This window comes from Crotalus tigris, unplaced genomic scaffold (assembly GCF_016545835.1).
Source record: "Crotalus tigris isolate CLP2741 ecotype Arizona unplaced genomic scaffold, ASM1654583v1 scf7180000019068.10715455, whole genome shotgun sequence".
In the NCBI taxonomy this organism is placed as follows: domain Eukaryota; kingdom Metazoa; phylum Chordata; class Lepidosauria; order Squamata; family Viperidae; genus Crotalus; species Crotalus tigris.
In genome coordinates, this window is record NW_024097358.1 from 4,896,187 (window position 1) to 4,921,450 (window position 25,264).

Genomic DNA, 25,264 nt, shown 5'->3' on the forward strand with positions numbered 1-25,264 from the left:
CTGTACTCTTTCTAGAGTCTCAGCATCTTTTTTTACATCGTGGTGACCAAAACTGGATGCAGTATTCCAAGAGTGGCCTTACCAAGGCATTGAAGAGTGGTATTAATACTTCACGTGATCTTGATTCTATCCCTCTGTTAATGTAGCCTAGCACTGTGTTGGCCTTTTTGGCAGCTGCAGCACACTGCTGGCTCCTATTTAGATGATTGTCTACTAGGACTCCGAGGTCCCTCTCATAGTTACTACTGTTGAGCATGGTGCCACCTATGCTGTACTTGTGCATTTGGTTTTTCTTGCCTAAATGTTGAACCTTGCTTTTTTCACCATGGAATTTCATTTTGCTGGAATAGGATTGCTGGAATACTTTTAAAGAAGCATGGATTTTGGAACAGGGGAATCATTTCACAACTTAAGTTTTACTCCAGGAATACTTTTTGAGAGGATGTGGTTGCGATGTATTAAATAGTACACTTTTTTTTTTTTTAATCAGAAGGCTGGTAAACGTTTATGAGCTTCACTCGGGAATGTATAATCCGTTCAGAAATGTAATCAGCAGGAAGCGGCATCTAGTTTTCGGTGGATTCTGCAATAAGAATTAACACTCAACTCTGGCTGTCCAAGAAGAGTTTATTTAACTGCAGGTGTCGTGTCACATTCTGTGTAAGGCTCGCTGAGTAGCGTTCTTTTCACTGAAAGAAAGTGGCTTGGAAGAGCCAGCTTCTAGGTCACTCCATCAGTACAATCCAAAGACACGTGGGGAAAAAAATGCAGTTGTTCCGGAATGACAACCAAAGAATAGGCCAACTCAACGTGGCCATTGGAACCTACAACTTGGTTCTCCTAGACATTTTGGTTCTTTACGGGCGCAGAGAAAGCTTGACTGCTATAAAACAGAAGGTAGGCGGCAGATGTTTGCACAGAGGATTCTGGGATCACTTTGATCTGGGAATCGTCAAAGTTGTACCAATTTTGGCTAAGAGTGTGTCTGCAGAAGGCCGTGTAATGGCCACCGTCCAGATCTCCAAAATGATTCTGCAACAATAACACATTTCAAGTTTACCAAGGAAGTATTTCTTTCAAGTCACTCAAGGCAGCCTATGGGCCTCATCTCCTAGTTTAATAATCACTATAATTTTGGGAGGGAGATGGTTTTGAAAATCGGTAAAGTGGAGATTTGTTTCTGACTCCCCAGTCCTACAGTATCCATTCTTCAACATTTATTTATTAGTTGTGCAGTGAGATACACACACACACACACACTAATTCAGAGCCAAATTTAACTGATTACCTACAGTACACCTTGTACTGTTATGGAAAACAAGCTTTATACCTCTTTGCATGAGGTATGGATGTGCAAAGGTTTTACGTCATGTTGCATATGAATTCTGTCATAAGGGCAAGGTGGTGGAGATGGATTTTTTCCCTATTTTATTTTTGGTTGCTGTAAACCAGTGGTTCTCAACCTGTGGGTCGGGACCCCATTTGGGGTCGAACGACCATTTCACGGGGGTCGCCAAGCAAGGCTGTCCGCCATTTTTTCCCCCTTTTCTTTGGCCATGCCCCTGGCACGCGGTGATGTATAAGTGGTTGGGGGTCACCACAACATGGGGAACTGTATTATGGGGTCGCGGCATTAGAAAGGTTGAGAACCACTGCTGTAAACATTGCGTGACCAGTATGGAAAACCTGAAAGTGACTTTTTAAAAGAATAACTTTTCTGCGTTGAAAAGCATATCTGGGAAAGCCATCCAGCACGATGTATGGATTGGAATATTACTGTCCCCTCTAATAATCTGTTTTAAGCACGTATGTTTCCTTCCATTCTCACCCACCCACCCACTTCTAATTTTTCTCCAATAAGAGAGTTAATCCTGAATAAAAACTGATAGTAAACATTTTGGAGAGTCTAGTTCATCTGTACCCTACAGCTGTAGTTTGGAAAGCATAATTTTGCTCTCTTGTTTTTATAATGTCTACCACTTAATGGTTTTTTTTTTGGTTGCATCAATTGGGAAAGCTTGCTGACCATCTCCTCAACCAGTAGCACCATACATTCATCCTTTCTAGTTACTGAATAAAATTATTTTACTGAACTCAGTTTTCTTACTGTCTACTCATTTTTATCCCGCCTTTATTATTTTTAGGAAGTGAACATTCTTGCATACAGATAACTGAAATGTTATCCTGGAAGAATACTGGAATCATCTATATTGTCACTTACCACTACAGCAAATAAGTTGTATTTTGGATTTTTCCGAAAAAGTGGATATATATAAGGAGACAAATCCAGGTTATTTAAAGGATAGTAGATGTCCGTTTTCAGTTTCTTCTTGTAACTGCCTTGACAATCAAATCTGAAAATAAAGTATGATCTTGATCAATAGTACAATAGAAATGGTTTTTGAGTCATCTTGGTATATTGTTTAGTTAGAGTCATATTTATAATGGAAGAAGTGGGTAGAAATAAACAGAGACCAGACTAGCATCTAGGTCTGGTTTTAATTAAATTTCATTTCTGAGGTGCAGAAAAAAAAATATGAAAAAAAACATTGGTTTTGACCACGAGGAGTTTGAATTGTTTTCTTTGACAGAAATGGCAGCAGCTTCTAACCTTTCAAATAAAATACAGTGAGAGAGATATCAAGATGGAAGCTCCATCTCTGGAGGTTTTAAAGAAGAGATTGGACAATCCTTTCAACTCTGTTTATTCTATTTCTTATCCTATTCCTATCCTATTCCTATCCTATTTCTATTCTATTTCTATTTCTATTCTGTTCTATTCTATTCTCCATTTCTATTCTATTCTTTCAGGGTCCCTTCCAATTCTGTTATTCTGCTAAGTGCCGAAATCTCTCCTTAATCTGCTTTTTTATTGATCTAGTGAGGTCCCATTTCTGTCCTGTTAAGTTGTCGATAACTTCCTAACTAGTCAAACTCTGCCACTGAAATCCTTTCAGCATCTGTAAGCAATTGACTCTAGCAGAACGGATGTTATGCAAGTCAGCCCATGAAGAAAAAAAACGCCTACCTCTTTAAGTGGAAGATGACCATCTTGGGTGCTTTGGCTATGCTGGCTTTCACTGCAGCATCTGTTTTGATCCCACAGCAGGAGCAGTTGATCTGGTTGTTCCAGGTCAACACGTCCTGCTGAAAGAAGCAATCCAGGCATTCCTGGAGAAGAAAGGGGTTTGGGAAAGAGGCATAGTTAATTACAGGGATTGCATGCTTGCCATGAAATCCCACACTGATTATCTTGGAAAGGTTGCATGGCATTCAACGTTTAACCCCACAAGTAGGCATTTTTTTTCCTAGTCAGTGGACATAGCTGAAGTCTGCAAGCTTCTCATCGTTCTACGTGAAGGTCTCATTGGATTAACTAACTGGCTGCCATGAGAAGCTTTCCCCATCATAAAACGCGCTTCGGTTAGTACTCTACACCAGGGCTTTTCAACCAGTGGTACGGGTACCACCTATGGTACATTGGCACCTGGCAGGTGGTACGCGAGCATCCCAGAAAAGTGATAGCAGGGGAGAGGAATGAGCTGAACCGGTGGCAGCACCGCACAAGCTTGAGCGAGAGATGGCTGGAGCTGCAGGGCTGTCAGAGCTCAGTGGAAGCGCCAGGATCAGCGCCAGGCTCCAACTGGAGCTTGGTGCCGATCCTGGCGCTTCTGCTGAGCCCAGAAGAAGCGCCGATCAGCTGGAATGTTGCAGCATCCCCAGGGTCTTATGATTTACATTCAGATGCTTGGCAACTGATTCATATTTATGATGGTCACAGTGTCCCAGGGACATGTGAAGTGACCAAAACCTGCCTCAGCCAAGTTTGACACCTTGCTAGGCGACTGGTGGTACTCGGATATTGCCATATCCTAAAAGTGGTACCGTGGGTGAAAAGGTTGAAAAGCCCTGCTCTACACTACTGAAGTTGGCCCCACATAATGTCCCGGGTTACCTTCTTCTTTTGTTTTAGAAAAGCAAGCACATACTAGAACAAAACTACGGTATGCCCCTTCTACCACTTTTAATTTCTAAGCATGCCACACAAAGCCTAGAACTGATCTTGCGAGTAAACATAGGGGAAAGTTCGGTGTTTGTAGCACAGCAAGCTACGTCCTCCATTTAATTTTTTTAAATATATATATAATATTGATCATGAGTAACAAACAGGCTGTTGATAGGTGCCACTTTGTTTTCATAGAAATAAAAATAACGTATTGCACATACACAGCTATGGAGGGTAGGAAGCCCAGTTAGATTTCTTAGGTACTATCAACATCATCACTTCTTAGGATCAGATCGCAGAGGGAAGAATGAATATATTCTCCTTTCCTCTCCCCTTTTCTCTCCTTTCCTTCTTCCCTTCTCTCCCTTCCCCTCCCCTCCCCTCTCCTTTCCTTCTTCCCCTCCCTTCCCTGCTATTCCAATCACTCTTGACTCTGAGCAGATCACATACCTAATCTTCATAGATCAGGGTAAAAGAGGAATTTTAAAAATTAATCAAGAACGAACAATGCTGTGAGATACAAAACACCAGCACTACACTAATCCATTAGATTGCACCATATGGGGTTTGTTTAAAGCAGTGGTTCTCAACCTTTTTAATGCCGTGACCCCCCAACCGGTCATAAGTCGAGGACTACTCAACTGGTTGTAAGTCGAGGACTACTCAACTGGTGCAGCACCATTTGCAGAATGGGACTTTTGGCAGGCTCAGCAGGGCAGAGACAGCCTGGACAATTCCTATTGGCTTTTGAAAGCCAATAGAATTAGACTCTATTCAAGAGAGTCTATTCTATTGGCTTTCAAAAGCCAATAGAATAAAAGGGAGTAGCACAGCTAAGGAAAAGGGGGAAAAAATGGCGGACTGCGTTGTTTGGCGACCCCCGTGAAATGGTTGTTCGACCCCAAATGGGGTCCCGACCCACAGGTTGAGAACCACTGGTTTAAAGCAACTGAATAGGGACGGTTTTCATCCCTAGAGAAAAGCCAATACCTCGAGGGAACACTCCGATTCATAGGGTATCGGTAGAGACAGCACGGTGAAGATCTCAGTTTTGTAAGTCGTGGTTTGACATTCCAAACACATGATATCATAGCTAAGATGTCCTTCGAAAAGTCGGGTGATAATGGAACATTCGCTAAGGCAACTCCTGGATTCCCAAGCAGTCGATGAGCTTCCCTGATTTTTTTTCTTATTTGTCTACAGAAGAGGGGAAAGGAGCCATGAGATGGAAAAGTCAGACAATTTCCATCAGGCGCGAAAGACCAGGTCCACCCGTGAAAGTTCAATTAAACTGATTTATTTATTTTTTTGCTACCCATGCCAATGCACAGGAATCTTCTCAACCAATGGTTAACAATTGCTTGGAGTCAGACAAGGATGGGTCAGTGGAATTCTAGAGGGGTTGGACTTTGTTCATTTATGGCTACGTGGAGATTCTAGGCTGATCACTCTTTTAACTCCGCCCCCAGGTTCTGCTACATCTCCTGCAAGTTCTCACCTGCTACTGTACCAATTCAAAGCTAAACGTTTTATGCTTTCATCCTCAAATGTAATGCAGTAATACATTTCAGATTCACCACTAGAACTTCACAATGACTTCCACAAAAAGCCGTGGATTAGGATTGGGGAAATCTGAGTTCTCGGCCTTCATTAGACATGGAAGCCAACTGGGAGGTTCTGCGCCAGATACTCTCTCAGCCCTAAGAAGGAAGCAATGGCAAATCACTTCTAGAAATGCTTTCTAGAAAACCCCCAGGAGTCAAAATCTGATTTTGAACAAACCCAAACCACCCAATGTGATAACTAGGCATATATTGACACCCATAACTTGAAATGTGAAATATCCTACAGATTAAGGAAAAAAAGGATATCACCATTGCCTACAAAGAATTAAAATCTCCGTATGGAAATATGTTATGAACAGTTCGAAACATGGCACGGCACATACTTCAGTATATATATATATATATATGTTTTATATATATAAAACAAATGGCTGTTAAAGATATATTTTTCTGTAGCATTGGCATTATTTTTCTTTTCTTTCTTTCCTTTGTTTGGTTCTTTAAATATAATTCCAAATCACAATGTTACATGGATAAGCCATCCATGTATGTACAACATTGGACAGGCTATAGTTTATTATGCCTTCCAACTATGATTGAAACCATCAATCAAATGGGATTTTGCCATCCGGCATGGCCACCTGTAGTTATTCAAAACGTACTTTCATCTTCTCAACACTTGAGTCAGCAAAACATGACTTGCTGAAAAACAAATTAAAATAGGAGAGTAGAAAGAACTCTGCGTTTGGTACCGTAGTACTAGAAGCAAAAGATATCCAGGGTTAATTATGCCTGATTTTGCTGATCGGCATTCTCCAAACTTTTTTCCAAGCTCCGCGGGTTACATAATCCTTCTTTCAAGGCCGCCTAGCTTCATCAATGACAAACGCTGTTTACCTTTTTGAGAGCTTCATGTAGTTCATTCAAGACATAGATCAGAAACTCTTGAGCATCTTGTTGAGTTTTCTTAATGAAAGCAGGGTACCGTTCACCAATGACCAATCTAAAAACCTCTGGAGAGACACAGTCAAAGTCCCCAAGCCACATGTCATTCATCAGGTAGGCAAAGGCTGTTGCAATCTCTCCATTCTCCCTTAGAAAAGAGGTGGCATATATCAGAACACGACAAGATTATTCACACCTTGCTGGATCAAGCTTTGGTTCATCTACACTGGCAATATGTCCTCACTGAGCCAACCACCTACTCAAGGAAAATCGCCAATGTCTCCCAGCCAATGACCTCCCCTCCGGCCATCAAGGCTGAAAACCATGTTGAGGAAACGGATCAACCAACACAAAAACACTGGAAGGTTTATGGATCCGCAGGCTCGGCAAATCGGGCTAGATGTCAACTGCTCAAGCAGCTTTGTTCAATTTCTATATTTTCTGTCCTGAATATTTAAAAAAAAATCAATAATGATATGACTTGATCTACTGCCATTGTCATTATGAGCATCGCTGTTTTCTAGCCTCATTATAGATCATCTTGTAATTTCCACATATGCTCTGCTAGGGCAGACTTCCACAACCTTGGCAACTTGGATTTCAACTCCCAGAATTGCCCCACCTGTTATGCTGGCTGAGGAATTCTGGGAACTGAAGTTCAGACAGCTTAAAGTAGCCAAGGTTGAGGAACAGTGCTGCAGAGTGACAGAAGGTTTCTTTCTTGCACCGTTGAATTTTGAAATAGTATGAGATAGCAATTAACTTGCTCATGATACTACATGTAGTCAGCATTACTCCAGACTTCCTGGAACAGAGGTGAGTCCCTCTGTTCTAACCATATATGTTAAATACCTTCGTACATTGAGAACCAATGTAAAAATTATGGAAACTGCTTCTTTGCATTAGATTCACATGTCAAAAGAAGTGTCTTACTTGCTTTTTAATGAAACTTTCTGTCCCTCTCTCTATTTAGAACCACTTTCCTATATTCCTTCAAAAAAGAGATTAGAAAACTCAGTCTAAAGTTTGCTTGACATATATTCATGGTCCATACATTAATAACAGAGTTAATAAAGACGGTGTAAGGACCCACCCCACTTTGCATCTTAAGAAGACAGAACTCTTGGAATATTTCTTCCATCAGGCATCCTTTATTAAGAGAAAATGGTTGCAGGCGTTCTAGACAGGACCTGGGGCCCAAACCCTACGGTTCAAGGTTTTAAGGGGTCCCCAGCAGCCCCACCCCACCCCACCATCCTTCCAGTGACAATCCCAGGCGTTACATTTCCACCTTTTCCTCACTGCCAGTGGAAGGGAGACTTCAGAGGGGAGTAGATGAAAGCTGATGGCCCCATTGTTATGTGTAGTCCTTTTGGTGGTATCCACATTCAGTCCCTTTTGAAGTTGTACCAAAGGAAGTGGGGGCCATAAAACCCCTTTGTTCACCCCCCTTCCCCTTCATCGTATGACAGAATCCAGAGAGGGCAGAAATGGGGTTTTCCATAGTCGATAACTAGAGATGAAATATAATTGGATTCTGACAGACGGCAATCTCAAACAGGAGTCACTAAAAAAAAATACCCCAGAAAGCCCTAAGACTTGTGAATTAATTCCTATGGAACTTTGTGGCTTCAGGGGAAAAGAAATTATCTTTAGCTTAATAATAGTGAGCAATTTCCTAAAGGACATTCTTGCGCAACAAAGCAATCCACTTACTTGTCTAACGAGGCTATATATTTTCCAGAGAGGAAATATTCCACCAACGGGGATACACTGCAAAGGCACTGGATTACAGCATTCATATAACATGTGTTGCCTAAATTACGCAGGCCGGTAAGTCCTTGGTATTGTGGGTTTGTGTCATCTCTGGATATATCCATAGACTCTTCTGAAGGCGGCCAGGGAAAGGCACTCTTGCTGTAGTTCCAAAGCCAAACAATTGTCAAAGAAATTTGAGTCCCAGCATGAACAAAAATATTTATTTACAAGAGTTTCCATTCCAATTTCTATCAGTTAATGAGTTTCCTAGATAGCTAAACAATTGATGAGATAAGATAAACCTTCATTGTCATTTTTTACTGTGGGCGCAACGGCCCATATCAAAAATGAAATTTAGTTGCCCGCTCTCAAAGTGAACACGTACAATTTCCAACAAGTTTTGGTTTCGGCTCAAGTCCTAACATGAACAAAATCTTCTATTTATGAGAGTTTTTGTTCCAGTTTGTATAAATTAATCAGTCTCCTAGTCAACAAGGAACTGAATATAGGACAAGGAAGTTGTTTGGTTGATACAATAAGCACATGAGAATTAAATGATCCGGTTGGTGCTGAAATCAAACCGGTTCAAAGCTGCTCAAGCCAAACTAGGATTATCGTTATTTAGGGGTAGGGGACTTCCAGTTCTCATCCATACAGAAAAAATACATAATATAAACAATAACAGACTTTTCCTGGGTCATATCAATCCACAAACTATACAGAAGACATTGCCTAATAATGCTAGCTTGCCTGCCTGTATTTTAATTTTCCTACCACACTGACTTGTTAAAACATTTTCAGTTCAGCTTCACAATTTATGGGAAGTAGTACAAAATCTGTGAGATCTAGGAGTCAACACCAGAATACAGAGTTGGAAGGGGCCTTGGAGGTCTTCTAGTCCAACCCCCTGCTCAAGCAGCATACCCTATATCATTCTGGACAAATGGCCATCCAGTCTCTTCTTAAAAACCTCCAGTAATGGAGCACCCACTTCTGGAGAGAAACTGTTCCACTGATTAACTGTTCTAATTTCTCCTTAGTTCTAAGTTGGATCTTTCCTTGATAAGTTCCCATCTGTTACTTCTTGTGCTGCCTTCAGGTGCCTTGAAGACTAGGATGACCCCTTTTCCTCTTGACAGCTCCTCAAACATTGGAAGACCATTATCATGTCACCTCCTAGAGTAGACACATCCAATTCCTGCAGTCGTTCATCATCCAGATCTCCCCAAAATAAACCAAAGAAAAGATTTCTCCATAGCCTCCCCTTCATCTCTTAGTCACTAGACAGTAATTAATTAGGAACAAAAAACTCACAGAAGATAATATATATTGAATTCTTCTGGCATATTTGTTGACCTGGAAGCCATCAGCTGGCTTGCAAGGAGACAAAGCAATGCTTGAATACTTCAAGTTTTAAAGGAGCCAGTTTACCACCGCCTCTTCATTTTGATGCTTGGTTTCTGGATTTTCTGGTGCAATCAGATGGTTTCATCTTACTCGCATTCAGGAGGGCTGCCCCCAAATATAAGGGTTGGTCCCTTTGACTATTTGCAGTTCTTCCTGATGTTTCAATATGGATTCTTCTGGCATCATAAATATATTCTACCTTGTTGCTAGGCAATGCCATTGGGATATTTCTAACAAAATACAACACCCAGTGATTCCGGAATCCTAGTTCACCATTCTAGTCAATTGCTTTCCAGGAGCTGATTTATCTCATACACAGCATACCTGAACCACAGAGATATGGGTTCCATGGACTCAAAAAGCTTCATCGATACGGTTTTCTCTTTCCAGCATTTTTTTTCTACTTTCTCCTAAGCAGATGTTACCTTACTTTGGGCTTTATAGCAAGGCAGAACTTTAGCAAACAACACGGACAACTTTGAGCCACTCCTTGTTCCTCAATTAGTAGACATGACTTGATTTCTCAAGAAACCAGAACAAAAAAATAAACAGAGTCCTTCTTCATTGCTGCACTAGCTTCTGTGACTAACGTCCTATATCTTGAAGGTTTCAGCAGTTTTCACTAAATCAATAACATTTCTCTTTTCCATTCCCTGTTCAGGCCGTTCAAATAAGGAAAGAGGTCAGCAGTCTAAACAAGAATAAATTTATTTGGGATTGTTTAAAGATTTATTGATATATAAAACGTATACAGTTTTTATAGCTTTAATACATTATTTATTTCCTCCCCCAGCGACATAAACCACCATTTAAACAGCTATTGTGTTCGTGCCTTAATGTCTGTATCTATAAGATACACTACAAATTTTTTTAAAAAAACAATTACTAAGCGTTATGATGCCTTTTAATTAAAAATTACAATTAGTACCTATTTAACAACAAAAAAACAAAAAAAAACCTTGCAGCATGAAACTTTAATTGGACAAAGAGGTTCTTGTTGAATTTTCAACAAATTTGGACAGGTAAATTACATTTTTATTGGCATAAAGTTGCATTGCAATCTCCCGTACAATACATAATGTAAATTCAACCCTATTTTTTTCTCTCTCTCTTTTAAATAAGTCCCATAGATAAACATAAAAGATGCACTCTCACAGAATAGCAAATACAACTGAAGGGCTCTTTTGGGAGGTCACCTAGGTCGTGTAGGAACCAGAACACACACACACTCTCTCTTCCAATATCTCAAAAGTTGCCAGGCACTGCTGTGGTTCTCTCTGCATCAACTTTACTTCTCACTGAAAGCTGGGACAAAAACGGATGTAGCAAGAAGTTCCAAAGAAGACTCTTGTCTGCATCATCTGAAATGTTGGATATTTCCCAGCAGTACAGGAAGGCACGCCGCAGGGGTAGCATCGGAAAAAATCCTTAAAATCCATGTGTACATTCAGGTTCCGTGTAGAGGTTGAGAAGATCTTTGGAAGGCAACATTAATGAAGCAGCCAGGAGATTTCAAGAACACCGGTTCACTTCACAAAGACCGCTTCTTATCCCAAAACCAGATCTTATGCTATTTTGTCTTCTGCCACTCTGATTAACCCCCCACACACACCCACCCTCTTTCCAAATCTCGCTTATACTTTTCCTACTCATAGACAGTGCCTTAATAAAAATTGAAATATATATTGGTTTGATTTTAAAAAGAGGGGGGGGGAATTCATTACACACAATCCATCCCATGCGAACTGGCTCCACACTTCAGTGGGTGAATCCTGATGCAGGAGACAAGGCCATTGCACGTCTGGGGGGGGGAGAACCAGAGGTTCAACCCCTTCGTAGCTCAAAGCTTACTGGCACAATGATCGATATTCTTAGGAGCAGCTTGTTCCCACTCAGCCACATAAAACATACGTGGCGCGTTGTCCAGAGAGCACCTCGGGACCCCCAAGATGTGTCAAAGAACCCTTTGGCAATGGAGCAGGGGGTGGCAGCTCTCTCTCCCATTTCTCTGGTCAGATTGACAGAAACCAGCTGCCAATAACCTGGAGCACCCTCTGCCTTAGGACCACTGAAAGCCAAAATGTCATTTTGGTCATGGACACATATTGCACTACAGCGTGAAGGGGCCGAGAGGGGGGGGGGGAGAGAGAGAGTGAGCCCCTCCGCAGACCAAGGTAATAAAATGGACAGTTTAATTCCTTCCGCTAAAATGCTTCTTTTAAAAAAAGCTACTTCATAAATACTTAATTCGACTCCACCTTGGAAAAAGGAACTTGAAGGATAAATTGACAGCTTGCCAGCTCCTCCTCTGAAGACTATGCCCATATTTCACGAGAACCCCTTCCTAAACTACTGGTCAGTTTCCAGGGCCAGAGCCAGTGTAGGGAGAAGCGGGGGGCACTGGGGACCCGACTGACTGTTGCAAGCATTTGATTAAAAAAAAAAAAAAAGCCAGGGTGTATTGTTACAGCATCAAGTGTCTGGAACCGGTTGAGTTGGATTCTTTGGTGCAGCTCCCGGGCTGAATATTTAGCTCTGGAGAATCTTCTTGAGGCAGCAGGATTTTATCAGGTGTATAGTCATTCCTTTTCAAATCTGCCAAAGAATAACAATAAAAAAAAAAAAACAGAGAGCCAAGTCCGGGAAGAGGGAAGGGAGAGAAGAGAAGAGAAGGAAAGGAGCCTACGTTACTATCAATTAAAAAAAAAGGAATCTGTATGCCACTAGTAACACTTTCTGGACGTTTTTTTCTCTCCAAAGCAGCAATATTACACTTTACTGATTCTCCATGCTAGATTGCCTAACTAGCACTTAATCTTAGAAGAGATGCAAGACATTCAAACAAGACAGCGACTAGCTTTTGGTTTGGCTATTTGGTACCTGTTGTGAGATGGCCAAATTCGCCAGCAAGGACTCAGTTTCGGTATGAAAGGAGCTCAAGCTATCTGTGGCCAGGAGCCACACCTAAAAGATGACACTCTTGAGAGACACAATGGAAAAGACAGTGATGCCAAGGGCAGGGGGTATCTTTGAGATTTTGGATGGAGTTTGGGGAGCTATCTCTCTCTTTTTAAACCTCAGTGTTATGGATTATGATGCAGGAACTCACGACAAAACGATCCAAATGAATTCCACTGACTCTACCCTCGCTTGGAGCAACCACAGAGGTGTCACATTTCTTTTCCATATGAAAAAGAAGCCGCGATGGAGAGGTTCCTGTCCTTTAAATAGAGTGTTTGGTTTACCTGGGAGCTTAAGTTTCCTACAGCAGGAGTTGCAGTGGTGCTTAGCTCTGAAATTCTTAATGGCATCCTCTCCCAAGTTGGCAGGACCAAATACCATATCGCTTGACCTTGAACACAAAACAGGTTTTCTTTCAAAATCCCTTGCAGGCACACCAGGACTGCTGCCTCCTATGCCATAGGAAGAAGAACCTTCAGCAAACTTACCTTTTTTCTTCAGCTTTTATTACAGAAGGGTCGGTTAGGTTTTCTCCAACACCTTTGCAAGAAAGAGCAAAAGTTATAACTGTGATCGTTGCTCGGACCTGGGGTCCGCAAAAGAGAGAAGGGTCAAGCCAAGCACCACATTTGTATATAGTATGTTTTAAAGGGGGGTTATGTATGTGTACGCTTTGAGAGGAAGCAACTAAATTTCGTTTTTAATGTGTGCCATTGTGCCTACAAGGAAAAATGACAATTTGTTGTGGTTAATTGTGAAGTCGTGTCCAACCCATCGTGACCCCATGGACAAGGTTCCTCCAGGCCTTCCTGTCCTCTACCATCTTCTGGAGTCCATTGAAGCTTACGCCTCCTGCTTCAGGGACTCCATCCAGCCACCTCATTCTCTGTCGTCCCCTTCTTCTCTTGCCCTCAATCTTTCCCAGCATCAGGCTCTTCTCCAGTGAGTCCTTCCTTCTCATTAGGTAGCCAAAGTACTTGAGTCTCAACTTCAGGATCTGGCCTTCTAAAGAGCAGTCGGGGTTGATAATCTAATAATCTAATCTAAAAAAAATATTTAACGTCAAGAAGCACCTCTCAAGCCTCACTTTCTCTCAACTGCTGCAGAGCAAGTTTTTGCCTAATTCTTACAGGTGGTCCTCCACTTACAACAGTTCACTTACCATAGTAACCATTCAAAGTTACAACAGCACTGAAAAAAGTGGCTTATGGCCATTTTTCACACTTACGACCGTTGCAGCCTCCCCGGGGACACGTGAACAAAATTCAGACACTTGGCCACTGGCTCATATTTATGATGTTTTAAAAGATTTTTTAAAAAAACAATAAAAAGGAAGAAGTTCTTCTGGAACGTTTGAAGTCATGAGAAGGAACTAGACTGGCACAGTCTTTCTGTACACAAAGCTACAAGGAATAAATCTTAATCTACTGTCAACGCTGCTAACAATGGATGTTCTTGCCTTGACAAAATATGAAGAGGCAACCACTCTCTGTATAAGCTGTGTGGTACTTTTAGAGTTAAATTAGATGATGCTAGGAGGGACGGAGAAAGAATGTGTGTGGGGAGTAGTTAAGATACCACAGGCTACAGAACTGAAGGGAAACTATGCCCTTCAAACTGATTGGAGAACGTGATTTATGACTGCAAATTAGAGGAGGGAAACATGCTGGAATATTATGTGCTCAGGGGAGGGGAATTCAGATCTTGGCATCCACCATGCTGTGCCGACACTTCGTTTCACGATTAAAGACTTCTTAGGATAAACAATGCCTGGAAGGTCTCTGAAGTGTTTCATTAGTCGGAACCATGACACCTACCTTGCAAATCAAGGACCAACAGCTCTCCTCGCGTGTACTCGTACGTCCAGTGGCTGAAAGCCAGCATGACCTCCTCCAGCATGTTGGTTGGGATGATTTCATCTCCATTGTTGTTGTTGTACTTTCTGAATTCTCCAGTCATGCATTCTTCAACGGCAAACCACTGCCCGGCGGAGTGGCAATACAAGAGGAACACTTCCAAAAACCTTGTGAGGAAACATTGTAAGCGGTTTGAGGGAGACGCTCATTTCCCCCGCGTGCACACAACTAAAAAAAAAAAAATGGGGTGTCGCACATCCGAATCCTCCTTAATACATTAGTTATTTGTTTAATATCCAGAAGAATTAAATTAGCTGTTTGGGTATATTTTTTCTAGAAATCTGTTCTTCTGTTTGTGCAAACACACACACACACACAACGGCTGGCAGCAGCAGTTATTGTAGATGAGCGTAATCTACTATTTTCTGCATCCAAGTAAACCATTTTCTGCATCTGTGGGTCGGGACCACATTTGGGGTCAAACAACCATTTCACGAGGGTCACCAAACCACGCTGTCCGCCGTTTTTTCCCTTTTCCCTAGCTGTCCTACTCTCTCTTATTGGTGGCCACACCCACTTGGGGGTCACCACAACATGGGGAACTGTATTATGGGGTCACGGCATTAGAAAGGTTGAGAACCACTGATCTAGAAAGCAAGTAATTAAATCCACCACTCGTGCCCTAGAGATTAAGGAAACCCGTGTACCCCTTGCGTAATTTAGTCTAGAAATGAAAATAGGAAGGCTTTTAATATGGAGAAGACATCATAAGATTTACCTCGGAGAATATGGAATTGATTTGGGCTTCATCTGATTGAAGGCAAAAGTGAGCTTCTGCGCCGCCCGCTGCTGCTGGATTTCCTAGGTGAGATAAGAAATCCACTTTTGTAACACAAAAAAGCCTTCCAACCATATTTAAATCTTTGAACAGACATTTTCGGTGCCATATACTCACACTGTAAGATGCATATAATATACAAATCTGTGTGTGTTGACACGATTTAGCTACGTTTGCCATGGTGAACTAGAGAGCAACTACAAGTGGCTTTGTTAATTTGAAAAAAAAAAAAATACTTCTAGAACAGTGCTTCTCAACGTTTATGTGACGGCGACCCCGTCACACAAACGTTCTGCGCATGCGCGACGCTGCCCCCATGCATGACGTGTGCGCCACCCCATGCGCAGCACGCATGCGTGGGCCCCCATGCGCGGCGCATGTGCCGGCGCCCCCCCATGCGCGGCACGCATGCGCAGGGCCCCCCACGCCGCGAAAAATGGCAGATCGCCACCTTTGGCGACCCCCGAAAAATGGTCGATCGACCCCAAATGGGATCGCGACGCATAGGTTGAGAACCGCTGTTCTAGAACCATTATGTAAGATTATAAGGTAGTCAACCATTTGTTTAGGGACTGTTCAAAGTTACAACAGCATTTTTTTTTAAAAAAAGTGACTCGACACATGATCAAAATTTGGACGGTTGCTAACTGCCATGTACTTATGACAGTTACAGTGTCCGGGGGGGGGGGATTGTCATGCAATTCCCTTTTGCGACGTCCTGACAAGCAGTCAATGGGGAAGCGGGATTCACTCAATAGCCGTGTTACTAACTTAACAACTGCAGTGATTCATTCAACCAGCGTGGGAAGAAAAGTGGCAAAATGGGGCAAAATTCACTTAGCAACTGTCTCCCTTAGCAATAGAAATTTTGGGGTCCATTGTGGTCATAACTTGAGGATTGCCTGCCCACTGAAAGTACTACCTTGGATATAGGCTGACTCCACTAAAGTGTACGCAACATTTAGCAGGGGAGAATGAGTTGCCTTTGGCAGAAAAGAAAACAGAAGGGAAAAAAGAACGAAGGAGGACGAGAAAAGAAAAAAGAACGAAACCACAAAAAGAAAATCCTAAGCATTTGGTATTGTAGGCATTCGCCCTTTCCGAGCAAAAGTACGACTTACTCTCAAGCAAAGGTGTAATACTGTGTCTTCTTTGTAAATGCTTGACCAGGTGTTGACAACCTCAGGGAGAAACGATTTGATGATGTAAAGATGACCTGATTTCAGGATATCGTACTCGGACCAAGTGCAAGCCACCTTGAGGGCTCGTCGCAGACCCCCTCCCATCTCTTCCTTGCTTAGGAATTCAATTTTGGCACAGAGACCCAGCTGAGACCAGGAAGACATGCTGTTGTTCAAAATGTTGGGGGAGCTTTCTTCCAGACGGTACACAGTGACTGGTTCTCCTGTGGTGTCACCAGAACAAAGTTAAAAATACAGGTACGTATAAGAGAATGTTAACGTCATGATCTTATGTACCAGTGACTAATCTATCCAAGATGAGTCTGCCTAGGAGAAAGGCAGAAATCTAAAGCTCGTCTTGAACAGACCGGCAAATGCCAAATATAAATTAATGAACTCAACATTACAGTATAGAGTTTGCTTTTAGATTTTCATCTCCTATGAGTCAAATCTCTAGCTAAGAATCTGAAAAAACGACAAAAAGGGAGGAAGGAAAGGAAGAAGACACGGTGTTCATCTATCTTGTGCAAATTTCATGGTAAAATACCGTATTTTCTGGCGTATAAGATGACCCCCGACTTTGGCGCCGATTTCCATGCCCATAAACTCGTCTTATCCGCCGGAAACTACCGTAATTTCTGGCGTATAAGACGACTCGGCATGTAAGACGACCCCCGACTTCGGCGCCGATTTCTGCGCTTTAGAAAGTCATCTTATATGCCGGAAAATACGGTACAATAAACATAGTGGTCTCTTTATCAGAAACTGATTTTATATCAGGAAACTTCCTGGTGTTAGGCTACATTCCCTAAAAAAAACCACCAATGCTAGAATATTTTTGGTACCCAGTGAAGACAAACTATATTTACTCAGGCATTTTAGTTTGCATAATCCTTTAATCTGCTGACATTCTATTTATTTATTTATTTATTTATTTATGAGACTTATATACCACTTTTAAGTGCAAGCACTCTCTAAGCGGTGTACACCAGTAAGCAGTGTGTGTGTGTGTGTGTGTGTGTGTGTGTGTGTGTGTGTGTATATATTTACATTGCCCCCAACAATCTGGGTCCTATTTGCTCTTTCATGTCATAGTTGTCTGATTTTAGGGTCTTATTTGTTTTCTTGGGCTTTAAGTGCTATATGATCTAAATCATTATGTCTGCCAGACCTGTTTTGACATGATGAAAGGTCATCTAAAAAAACGTGAAATGAATAAATGAAAATTCATACCTCTTGGAGGCACTGGAGTGAATGGTATGCTTTGTGATAACCTCATCAAATTATTTCTCTCCACAGCTGTAGAGAAAGACAAGGCAATCTGATGTAGATTAAGGATTACACCACTTTAACTTTTTATTTCATTTCAGGAGGCTAGGAGACTGACCTGAATAGTAGTAGGTGGTATCGATAATGGGTTTGAAAGGGGAAGCTATACCTAAAATAAAGAAATAAGTAAATATCTGCTTCAAGCAAGTACATACTTGCTTCATGATTAAATTAATAAAATGTATTGCATTTTTAGAAAGACAGTAACGCAAAAAAAAATGAAGCTTTTCAAGTAAAGTTTCATCAAACTTTAACAAGTTATAAAGTGAACAACACTCAAATTTATTGTATTAACAAAAAACCCCATGATGTTCAAAACACTGAGGAGAATTTAAACCCCAACATGACAAAGACAACTTCATCTTGGCTTGTATGGAATGAGAACAAAAAGAAAATTTCTTTCTGAAGAGCTGGGGTAATAAAATGTCCACCAACATTTCTACTGAGATACTTTTGCTTTGCATTTAAAGCTGAATGATATATTAAATTTAAGAAAGGTTATTATCAAGACTGAAAATACGCTACTCTGTTAGCAATTACTTACCATTCAGTGCATCTTCCTCAGAAGACCTACAAGTAACAGAGATACCATTAAAACTTTAGTGATATTTGCATTTCTTGGATTTTAGTTCATATTGTATTGTTATTTAAAGGAACAGAAAAATACTCAGGAAGAATATCCTCAAACCAGGGAATGTCTGTACAGGAGTATTCTACCATGCAATGTAGGCTATAAACCCAACTAACCGATTAAGAATATAGGGCAGTGATGGCGAACCTTTTAGAGACCAAGTGCCCAAACTGCAACCCAAAACCCACTTATGCATTGTCGGGTGCCAGGTGGGTGTGGCCCATTGGGTGGATGTGGCCCATTGGGTGGGCGTGGCTGCAGTGGTAACAGCAGACTGGGTGGGATTAAAAAGTTCAATCAATCAATTCCAACTTTGCAAGATCTTTTTTTTCCTGCGAGAAGCTGAAATTGACTGATTGAACCTTTGTTTGTTTGTTTTTGCACATGGTGGCGGAGGCCTAAAGCGAAAAGCTTTTATAAAACCCAGCTGAAGGTCCAGGACTGGGGCGACAGCACACGTGCCCACAGAAAGAGCTCTGAGTGCCACCTCTGGCACTCGTGCCATAGGTTCGCCACCACTGATAAAATGTAATTTATGATTATAGCTACCCATGTCTACTAATAACATAACCTGGCAAGCGTAAAATATTATAATCAAACTGTATTTTTCTCATGTTTCCTCATTTGCTCTCTTTCTTGTATGAATTCTTATACATCAAATCAAGATAGCCTTAGCAATCACAGAGTTACCAAGCAAAGGCATAAAAGATAATCCTCAGTGCAGCCAGTTTTAATGCTGATAACGGTTTACTTACATTTCATTTCTGTAGGACGTTCGGCCTTTCAACCAATCCTGGAAAGGAATACCAGAAACAAGTCCATGAAACACAGGTTAATTGCTGGGTTTAATGTCAAACCATGATACACAGGAGCACACTAGAGATACAGTCATCATGTTCCTGTTGTGTGATCTATCATGTTAGGTTTCTCTAATGCTGTTTTGCTGATCAAAGATAAATCATTTAAATTGCTCCAAGTGGCTGAATGGGCAGGCCAATGGTAACGATTTCAGCTATACCCAATTGTTTATTTTTCCCCCAAGTTTTTTCATAAGGAAGATAGAGATGACACTCAAGAATTAAGTTGTTGAGTAACTGCATTTCTTTTTCTAGGTTATCTCCATGCTGCAACAAATGCTAGATTTCCTGAGCTGTCCTGGGATTGCAGTTCACAATAGTCTTAAAAATATGAGTTTAATACAGGGGCGGAGCAGATGGGTTCTCTCTGTGATGCTGTTGTCAACTTTCCATGCTTAAGTGAAAGTGTAAACAACCACCATACCAATAGGGTCTGTGAATATTCTACTCAATGATCTGTTTCAGTTTGCTCCTTCCCTGACAGCTAGAGAGGTTAAAATTTCCCTGCATATTCTAAAGGCATTTGGAGAGATGACATATCCACCATTTTGAAAAGCATCAACACCACGGGTGATAATGTGAATTATTTTGCAAGGAATATCTAAATTTATCTTGTATTTCTTATTGTCAATTACCAAAAAGTTTCACTTTTGTGTTCTTGGGTTCTGCTCTTGAACTTTCAAGAAAAACACAGCATAACAATCGGCATTATGTTTTACTCACTGTGAGTAAGGCTGCCTTGGAGTCTACCTGTTGAGTCTCTTCAGCAGATGCTCTTCTGCTCCTATTGTGAGCTAAAATAAATAGGTCTTACAATTAGGATTTCCAGTCAACTGAATAATTTTGATAGATTTATCATCTACCATTGATTGATAACATTTAAATAAATATTCAATTGATCCAAGTACATAACTCAAATATAACCTTTGGACAATGTTGTCTATGGTTTGCTAAAAAAACTACTTGTTGTTGTTAATTGCGAAGTCGTGTCCAACCCATCGCGACCCCATGGACAATAAAAAACAAACAAACAAAAACTACTTATAGGGGTAGTATAGTGTCTGAGAAAACAATTCTTCAGTTTTTTTATTTTAAGAATTGTATTTTAAGGAATAGAATAGAATAGAATAGAATAGAATAGAATAGAATAGAATAGAATAGAATAGAATAGAATAGAATAGAATGGAATGGAATGGAATGGAAAATAGAATTTTTCAGTATTTAATACTATTATAACTTTGCAGTAATTTTATAATATTCACCAATTAAAAATGAAAATATTTACGAATACTTACTTTGCTCTGATTTTGCAGTTAATGAGTTTCCACAATAGTCACTAAAGCCTTCACAGGAACTAACATGTCTTAGAGGGCTTTCTGTATTACTGCTGACCTATACATTAAAAAGAAAACAATGCTAGCAATCATCAGTATTCTACTAAAATCAGTGGTGTACTTCTTGGTAGGTACTATTCTTTAACAGCAATTATGCCAGCTTCTCCCAACCTTGCAACAATTCCTATTATCCTCCACTCGCATTCTTAGAAAATAGCACCAGACATGTCAAACACAAGGCCCGGGGGCCAGATGCGGCCCGCAAAGTGGTTTCATGTGGCCCACGAAGCCATCCTGGAAACAGTGAGGGAACGGCCCCCGCTGCCTTGGCCCTGGCCTAGGCTGGCCGGGAGCCAATGTACAATTTTGTGGTGGCCATCTTGGCACTTGCCCCAGTGGACCATGCCTTGGTACTTGCCCCGGTCCCACCCCCTTCCGCCAGAGACCCTCAGATCTGTCCCACTCCTGCCCAGGCCCCCATAGGCACCCTTAACGCAAACGATGTAGAGCTGGCCATGCCCACCCAGTAGGCCACACCCACTCCATCCACGCCCACCCAGGAGGCCGCACCCACCCTGGCCACAACCCCCCCTCCCGAGGGCAACCGCGATGCTAATGCGGCCCTAAATGAAATTGTGTTTGACACCCCTGACTTAGACTTATATGGCGCTTCATAGTGCTTTACAGCCCTCTCTAAATGCTTTACAAATATCAGCCTGTTGTCCCCCAACAATCTGGGTCCTCATTTTACCGACCTCGGAAGGATGGAAGGCTGAGTCAACCTTCAGTTGGTCAGGATTCCTGGCAGTGGGCAGAGTCTGTAATTCTGCATTCTAATCACTGCACCACCGAGGCGCTTGTGTTAAAAACAAAACACAAACAATGCCAGCCAAACCTGGTGCAGAAATGAACAGCTGGAATATTTTACCTTATCTTTCGTTTTCTCCATGCCTTCCAGAATTGCTTTTTTGAAGTCTTCCTGTTGTTCCTATAAAAGGGAATGTGGACCACATTTGAGGTTACTTTTGATGTGACTTAACCTTTTTTTTTTTTTAAGTTAATCCAGAGATTAAAAAAACCAACCAAAATCAGCTTGGTACAGTAGTTTCAAGCACCAGACTAGAAACCAGGAGACTGGGAGTTCTAGTCTTGCCTTCTGCACAAAGCCCGCTGGGTCACTTTGGACCAGTCGTTCTTTCACAGCCCCAATGGCAAATAACATCTGACAATCTTGCCAAGAAAATACAGGGATTTATCAAAGCACTTTCCAGGATAAAGAACGATGTGAAAGCAAACACACACACACACACACACACACACACACAGCTTGTTTACTGAAACTACAATTCAGTTGGTGCTTCAAAAGTGGCATTTGCACATTCTGTCCCTACAGGATACGTCCCTCCTTACATATCAGCCAAGTTCTACATCCATAATCTACTCCTAGATGGTTCCGGTGTCTTTCACTTACTTCAATGGTATCACTTGTGTCTTTACTCATTATCGGTGTCTCCTTAAACCGCTGCAATTCCATGCTGTCCCTGTGACCTTTGGTAGTAGCAGCATCACCATGCAAAAAAAAAAGGGGGGGGAAAGGAAAACAATAACATTCCACTTTGCTGTATTCAAAAATAACTTCTCTTCTTGTTTTCTAGGAGTACGCAACATGGATGTTCAACGTTTTTACTAAGAGCTGTTCAGCAGAAATTGCAGACTTTGATATCATCAAAATTTCAAAATATAAATCTCCCCCCACTAACAATTATTTGACATGCAGGCGTGCAGACTTTAAAAATACTCCTAACTCTTATGTCAGGAACAACGATGGCTCGCTCTGTCCACATTATACACTGGATTTCCCATCCAAAAATACAGAGACTATATTTCAAATGTACAGATGGTGCAATTCAAGGTAAGATGTATGGCGTGGGCTCTCTGCAAAGATGGAAGTGATGGGAAAATGGGAGCTATCATGAGGAACTTTTACCATGTGTACATTTTAAATGTTATCAGCAGAACATTTAAGTCATGGATGTCTAACCTTTTGGCTTGCTTGGGCCACACTCAGTGAAGAGGAATTGTTTTGGGCCTCATACATCATATAGTTTTATAATGTAAAATCACATAATAATGTTAAAACAGTTTATAATTTTGTGGGGTCCATTACTAGCTGTCCAGGACTGCACGGGGCCACGAGTTGGGACACACCTGCTTTAAGTTAACCTTTTAACCTTCCCCAACTGATACTCTTACAATGGTGGTTTAAGGGAACTGACATCCAACAATCAATAGGTTTGCAAAAGGGCCCAGAAATTCCTTGGTTAATGATATTTAAATTAAATGTGACCCGTTATATTATCAATTGTTTTTGCAATACAAGATAAACCATTACAGCTACAACAAACCAGCAAAACAAAAATGACTTACAAGGAAAAAAATTCTACATTATCTAAACTCCACACATTTTGTTAGTACACCTCTTTCCCAATATCTAAACAAACACCACCCTGCCACTGTTTTGTTTCTGTTCTGATTTTTCAATTAAAAAGAGGATGCAAGTTAAGTAACACAATTTAAGGGCTTTTTTGCTATTAAGAAGAAAAAATAGAACACTAAATTTTGATTTGCACAGAGAATTTGCGGTAGTAGCCCGTTCCTCAAAGGTGAACAAAACAGTGGTAGGTTACAGACATACCAACAGAAGTTAACTGACCCCAAGGATTTGTACAAGGAATTTTACATTTTTCCATGGAACAGAAATATTTTTGTATAGGTATCTTGATATTTTATATCAAGATAGAAATAGAACATTTGACAGAGCAGCACGATTCTAATTATAAGCTCTGATTTGTAGCTGATAGACACAACCATTATGTCTGAAAAATATTGTTTACATCTCAGATATATATGTATACATACATATATATACATATATACATATTTGTTTTCTGAGGTTTTCGCGGGTGTTTGTATGTAGGTCTTTGGTTATTTGGGTTTTCTCCCGCGTAAAATTGGAGGTGTCTTGGCACTTATATTTATATATTTAAAAAAAGGAGTTTATGCTTTCACAAAGAGAGAACATTTGGAGAAATTGAGGAAAAAAAGGTATTAAACACAGAGTGCACCAAAAGTACCACAAAATCCAAAAAGGCACCACACAATTCTTGATAAATGAAACCTTGCAGTTTAGATTTGATCCACAGTTTCTGATGATGTACAGTGACACCGGAACTTAAACTGGAGTTCTTGGTGGACATTTCTGGAAAGCTTTTGTTTACCCTTTCAACCTCCGGTGTGTTTTTCAATCCACCACAAGGAACACTCCTGGTTTCATAGGCAACAGACCACTGTGATTGACTTTGGGCAACAGTCTTCCCAAAACTAGAAGCAATCTGGCTATTCTCATTCTCTGGCAGGTTTTTCGCAGCAGCATCTTTTTCGTCCTCAATAAATCCAGAGTTGACATAGCCTCCAGAGTTTTGGGAGATGGAGGCAAGGCGAATGAAGCTGAAAGATGGAACTCTGCAGCCACCCCCAGCAATAGCTGGATGCCCCCATTTCAGCTGGCGATACTTACCCACAAATGCGCCAAATTCAACGGTATTTTCTCCTTCGGCGGCCTTTGGGATCGGAATGTCCTCCTTCTTTGAAGTGCTTCCCGACTGGTTTTTACAAATGGGTTGAGAGGGAGTGCTCACAAAAAACTTAGTGGACAAAGACGATAGATACGGTAGGCTGTTTAAAGAACTGCCACCCTTTTTACCTTTAGTACTGTGTTTGGACACTTGTATACCCTGTACTCTTTGACGAAGTTCTGTGGGAGAAAGAGCTTTTGGAAGTAAGGCACCACCTGAGGAACCTGCCTCAGGAAAGTTGAATTCCTCCCCCTGGGTGAAAGCAGTCATCTGAAGTCCTGGATCTTTTTCGTCTTGCATAGATATGTTGCATAGGACAGCATTGTTATTTTCAAGGCCTCCGTGGGGGAAAGAAGACCCAAACACGTTGCCGATACTGTGCTTCCTCCACATGGAAGATCTTAAGGGAACATCATCAATAAGGTTCTGGGCCAGGTGTTTCGAAATACTCAGCTCCCGGGTGATTTCATTGTGGACCTTGCTTGCTTCCGAGGCTTTCTGTGCCGTGAGCGTTTTCAACGTATCGACGGTGAGAGCCGAAAGGTCTTGCAAGTGGCCGATTTGCGTATCGAGAGACTGCAAGGAACGTTTGATGTAGTTGACTCTGTCACCGACCTCCTTGATTTGGATGCACATCTGCTCAACGCTGGAGAAAAATAACCAGAGAGAGAAGGTCTAAGGCATGTTTTGATAAGAGGCTAGACATCTGCAAGTTATAACGTAAAGGACTTTAATTCTGCCGTAAAAGAAGAGATCTGTGAGCATAAAGCTCCTTTCCATGGAGATGTCATGGAATATTTCTACTTGAACCATTACTCTGGGACTTACCTCCTTCTTAATTAACACTATCCAAAGATGGTTTTCCTATTGTATTGTGTACAAATGGCCCAGTATACCAGTTTTCCATGCTGTGGTTTTTTTTCAAAACCAATGGCAAGCACAGAATATTAAAAAAATAAAA

At 41.2% G+C, this 25,264-nt stretch overlaps 2 protein-coding genes across 4 annotated transcripts in view; both read right to left on the reverse strand.

Annotated features, from left to right (window-relative positions):
- Positions 1–261: 261 nt before the first annotated feature.
- On the reverse strand, positions 262–10,225 carry USP50 (ubiquitin specific peptidase 50). 2 transcript variants are annotated; one of them, XM_039358771.1, is made up of 7 exons: positions 10,006–10,225; positions 8,233–8,433; positions 6,469–6,664; positions 4,997–5,203; positions 3,029–3,171; positions 2,222–2,354; positions 262–1,032 (listed from the first exon to the last, which is right to left on the reverse strand). In XM_039358771.1, the coding sequence occupies exons 1-7, from the start codon at positions 10,047–10,049 to the stop codon at positions 841–843; spliced, it is 1,116 nt and encodes a 371-aa protein (XP_039214705.1). In that variant the 5' UTR covers positions 10,050–10,225; the 3' UTR covers positions 262–840. The 2 variants fall into 2 exon arrangements, with proteins under 2 accessions (XP_039214705.1, XP_039214704.1); XM_039358770.1 differs by having other exon boundaries at positions 264–1,032; positions 9,589–10,225.
- A 148-nt stretch (positions 10,226–10,373) lies between these two features.
- TRPM7 (transient receptor potential cation channel subfamily M member 7) overlaps positions 10,374–25,264 on the reverse strand; it is a 60,510-nt gene continuing 45,619 nt past the window's right edge. For both annotated transcript variants that reach the window (XM_039358769.1, XM_039358767.1), the window contains exons 26-40: positions 24,246–24,949; positions 22,140–22,216; positions 21,597–21,656; positions 20,630–20,726; positions 20,058–20,128; positions 19,233–19,270; positions 18,391–18,416; positions 17,905–17,955; positions 17,751–17,816; positions 16,458–16,741; positions 15,277–15,359; positions 14,460–14,665; positions 13,131–13,182; positions 12,927–13,033; positions 10,374–12,276 (exon numbers count right to left, since the gene is read on the reverse strand). In XM_039358769.1, coding sequence (XP_039214703.1) covers positions 12,146–12,276; positions 12,927–13,033; positions 13,131–13,182; positions 14,460–14,665; positions 15,277–15,359; positions 16,458–16,741; positions 17,751–17,816; positions 17,905–17,955; positions 18,391–18,416; positions 19,233–19,270; positions 20,058–20,128; positions 20,630–20,726; positions 21,597–21,656; positions 22,140–22,216; positions 24,246–24,949 — 2,053 coding nt within the window. In that variant the 3' untranslated portion in view covers positions 10,374–12,145. The remainder of the gene's footprint in view (positions 12,277–12,926; positions 13,034–13,130; positions 13,183–14,459; positions 14,666–15,276; positions 15,360–16,457; positions 16,742–17,750; positions 17,817–17,904; positions 17,956–18,390; positions 18,417–19,232; positions 19,271–20,057; positions 20,129–20,629; positions 20,727–21,596; positions 21,657–22,139; positions 22,217–24,245; positions 24,950–25,264) is intronic.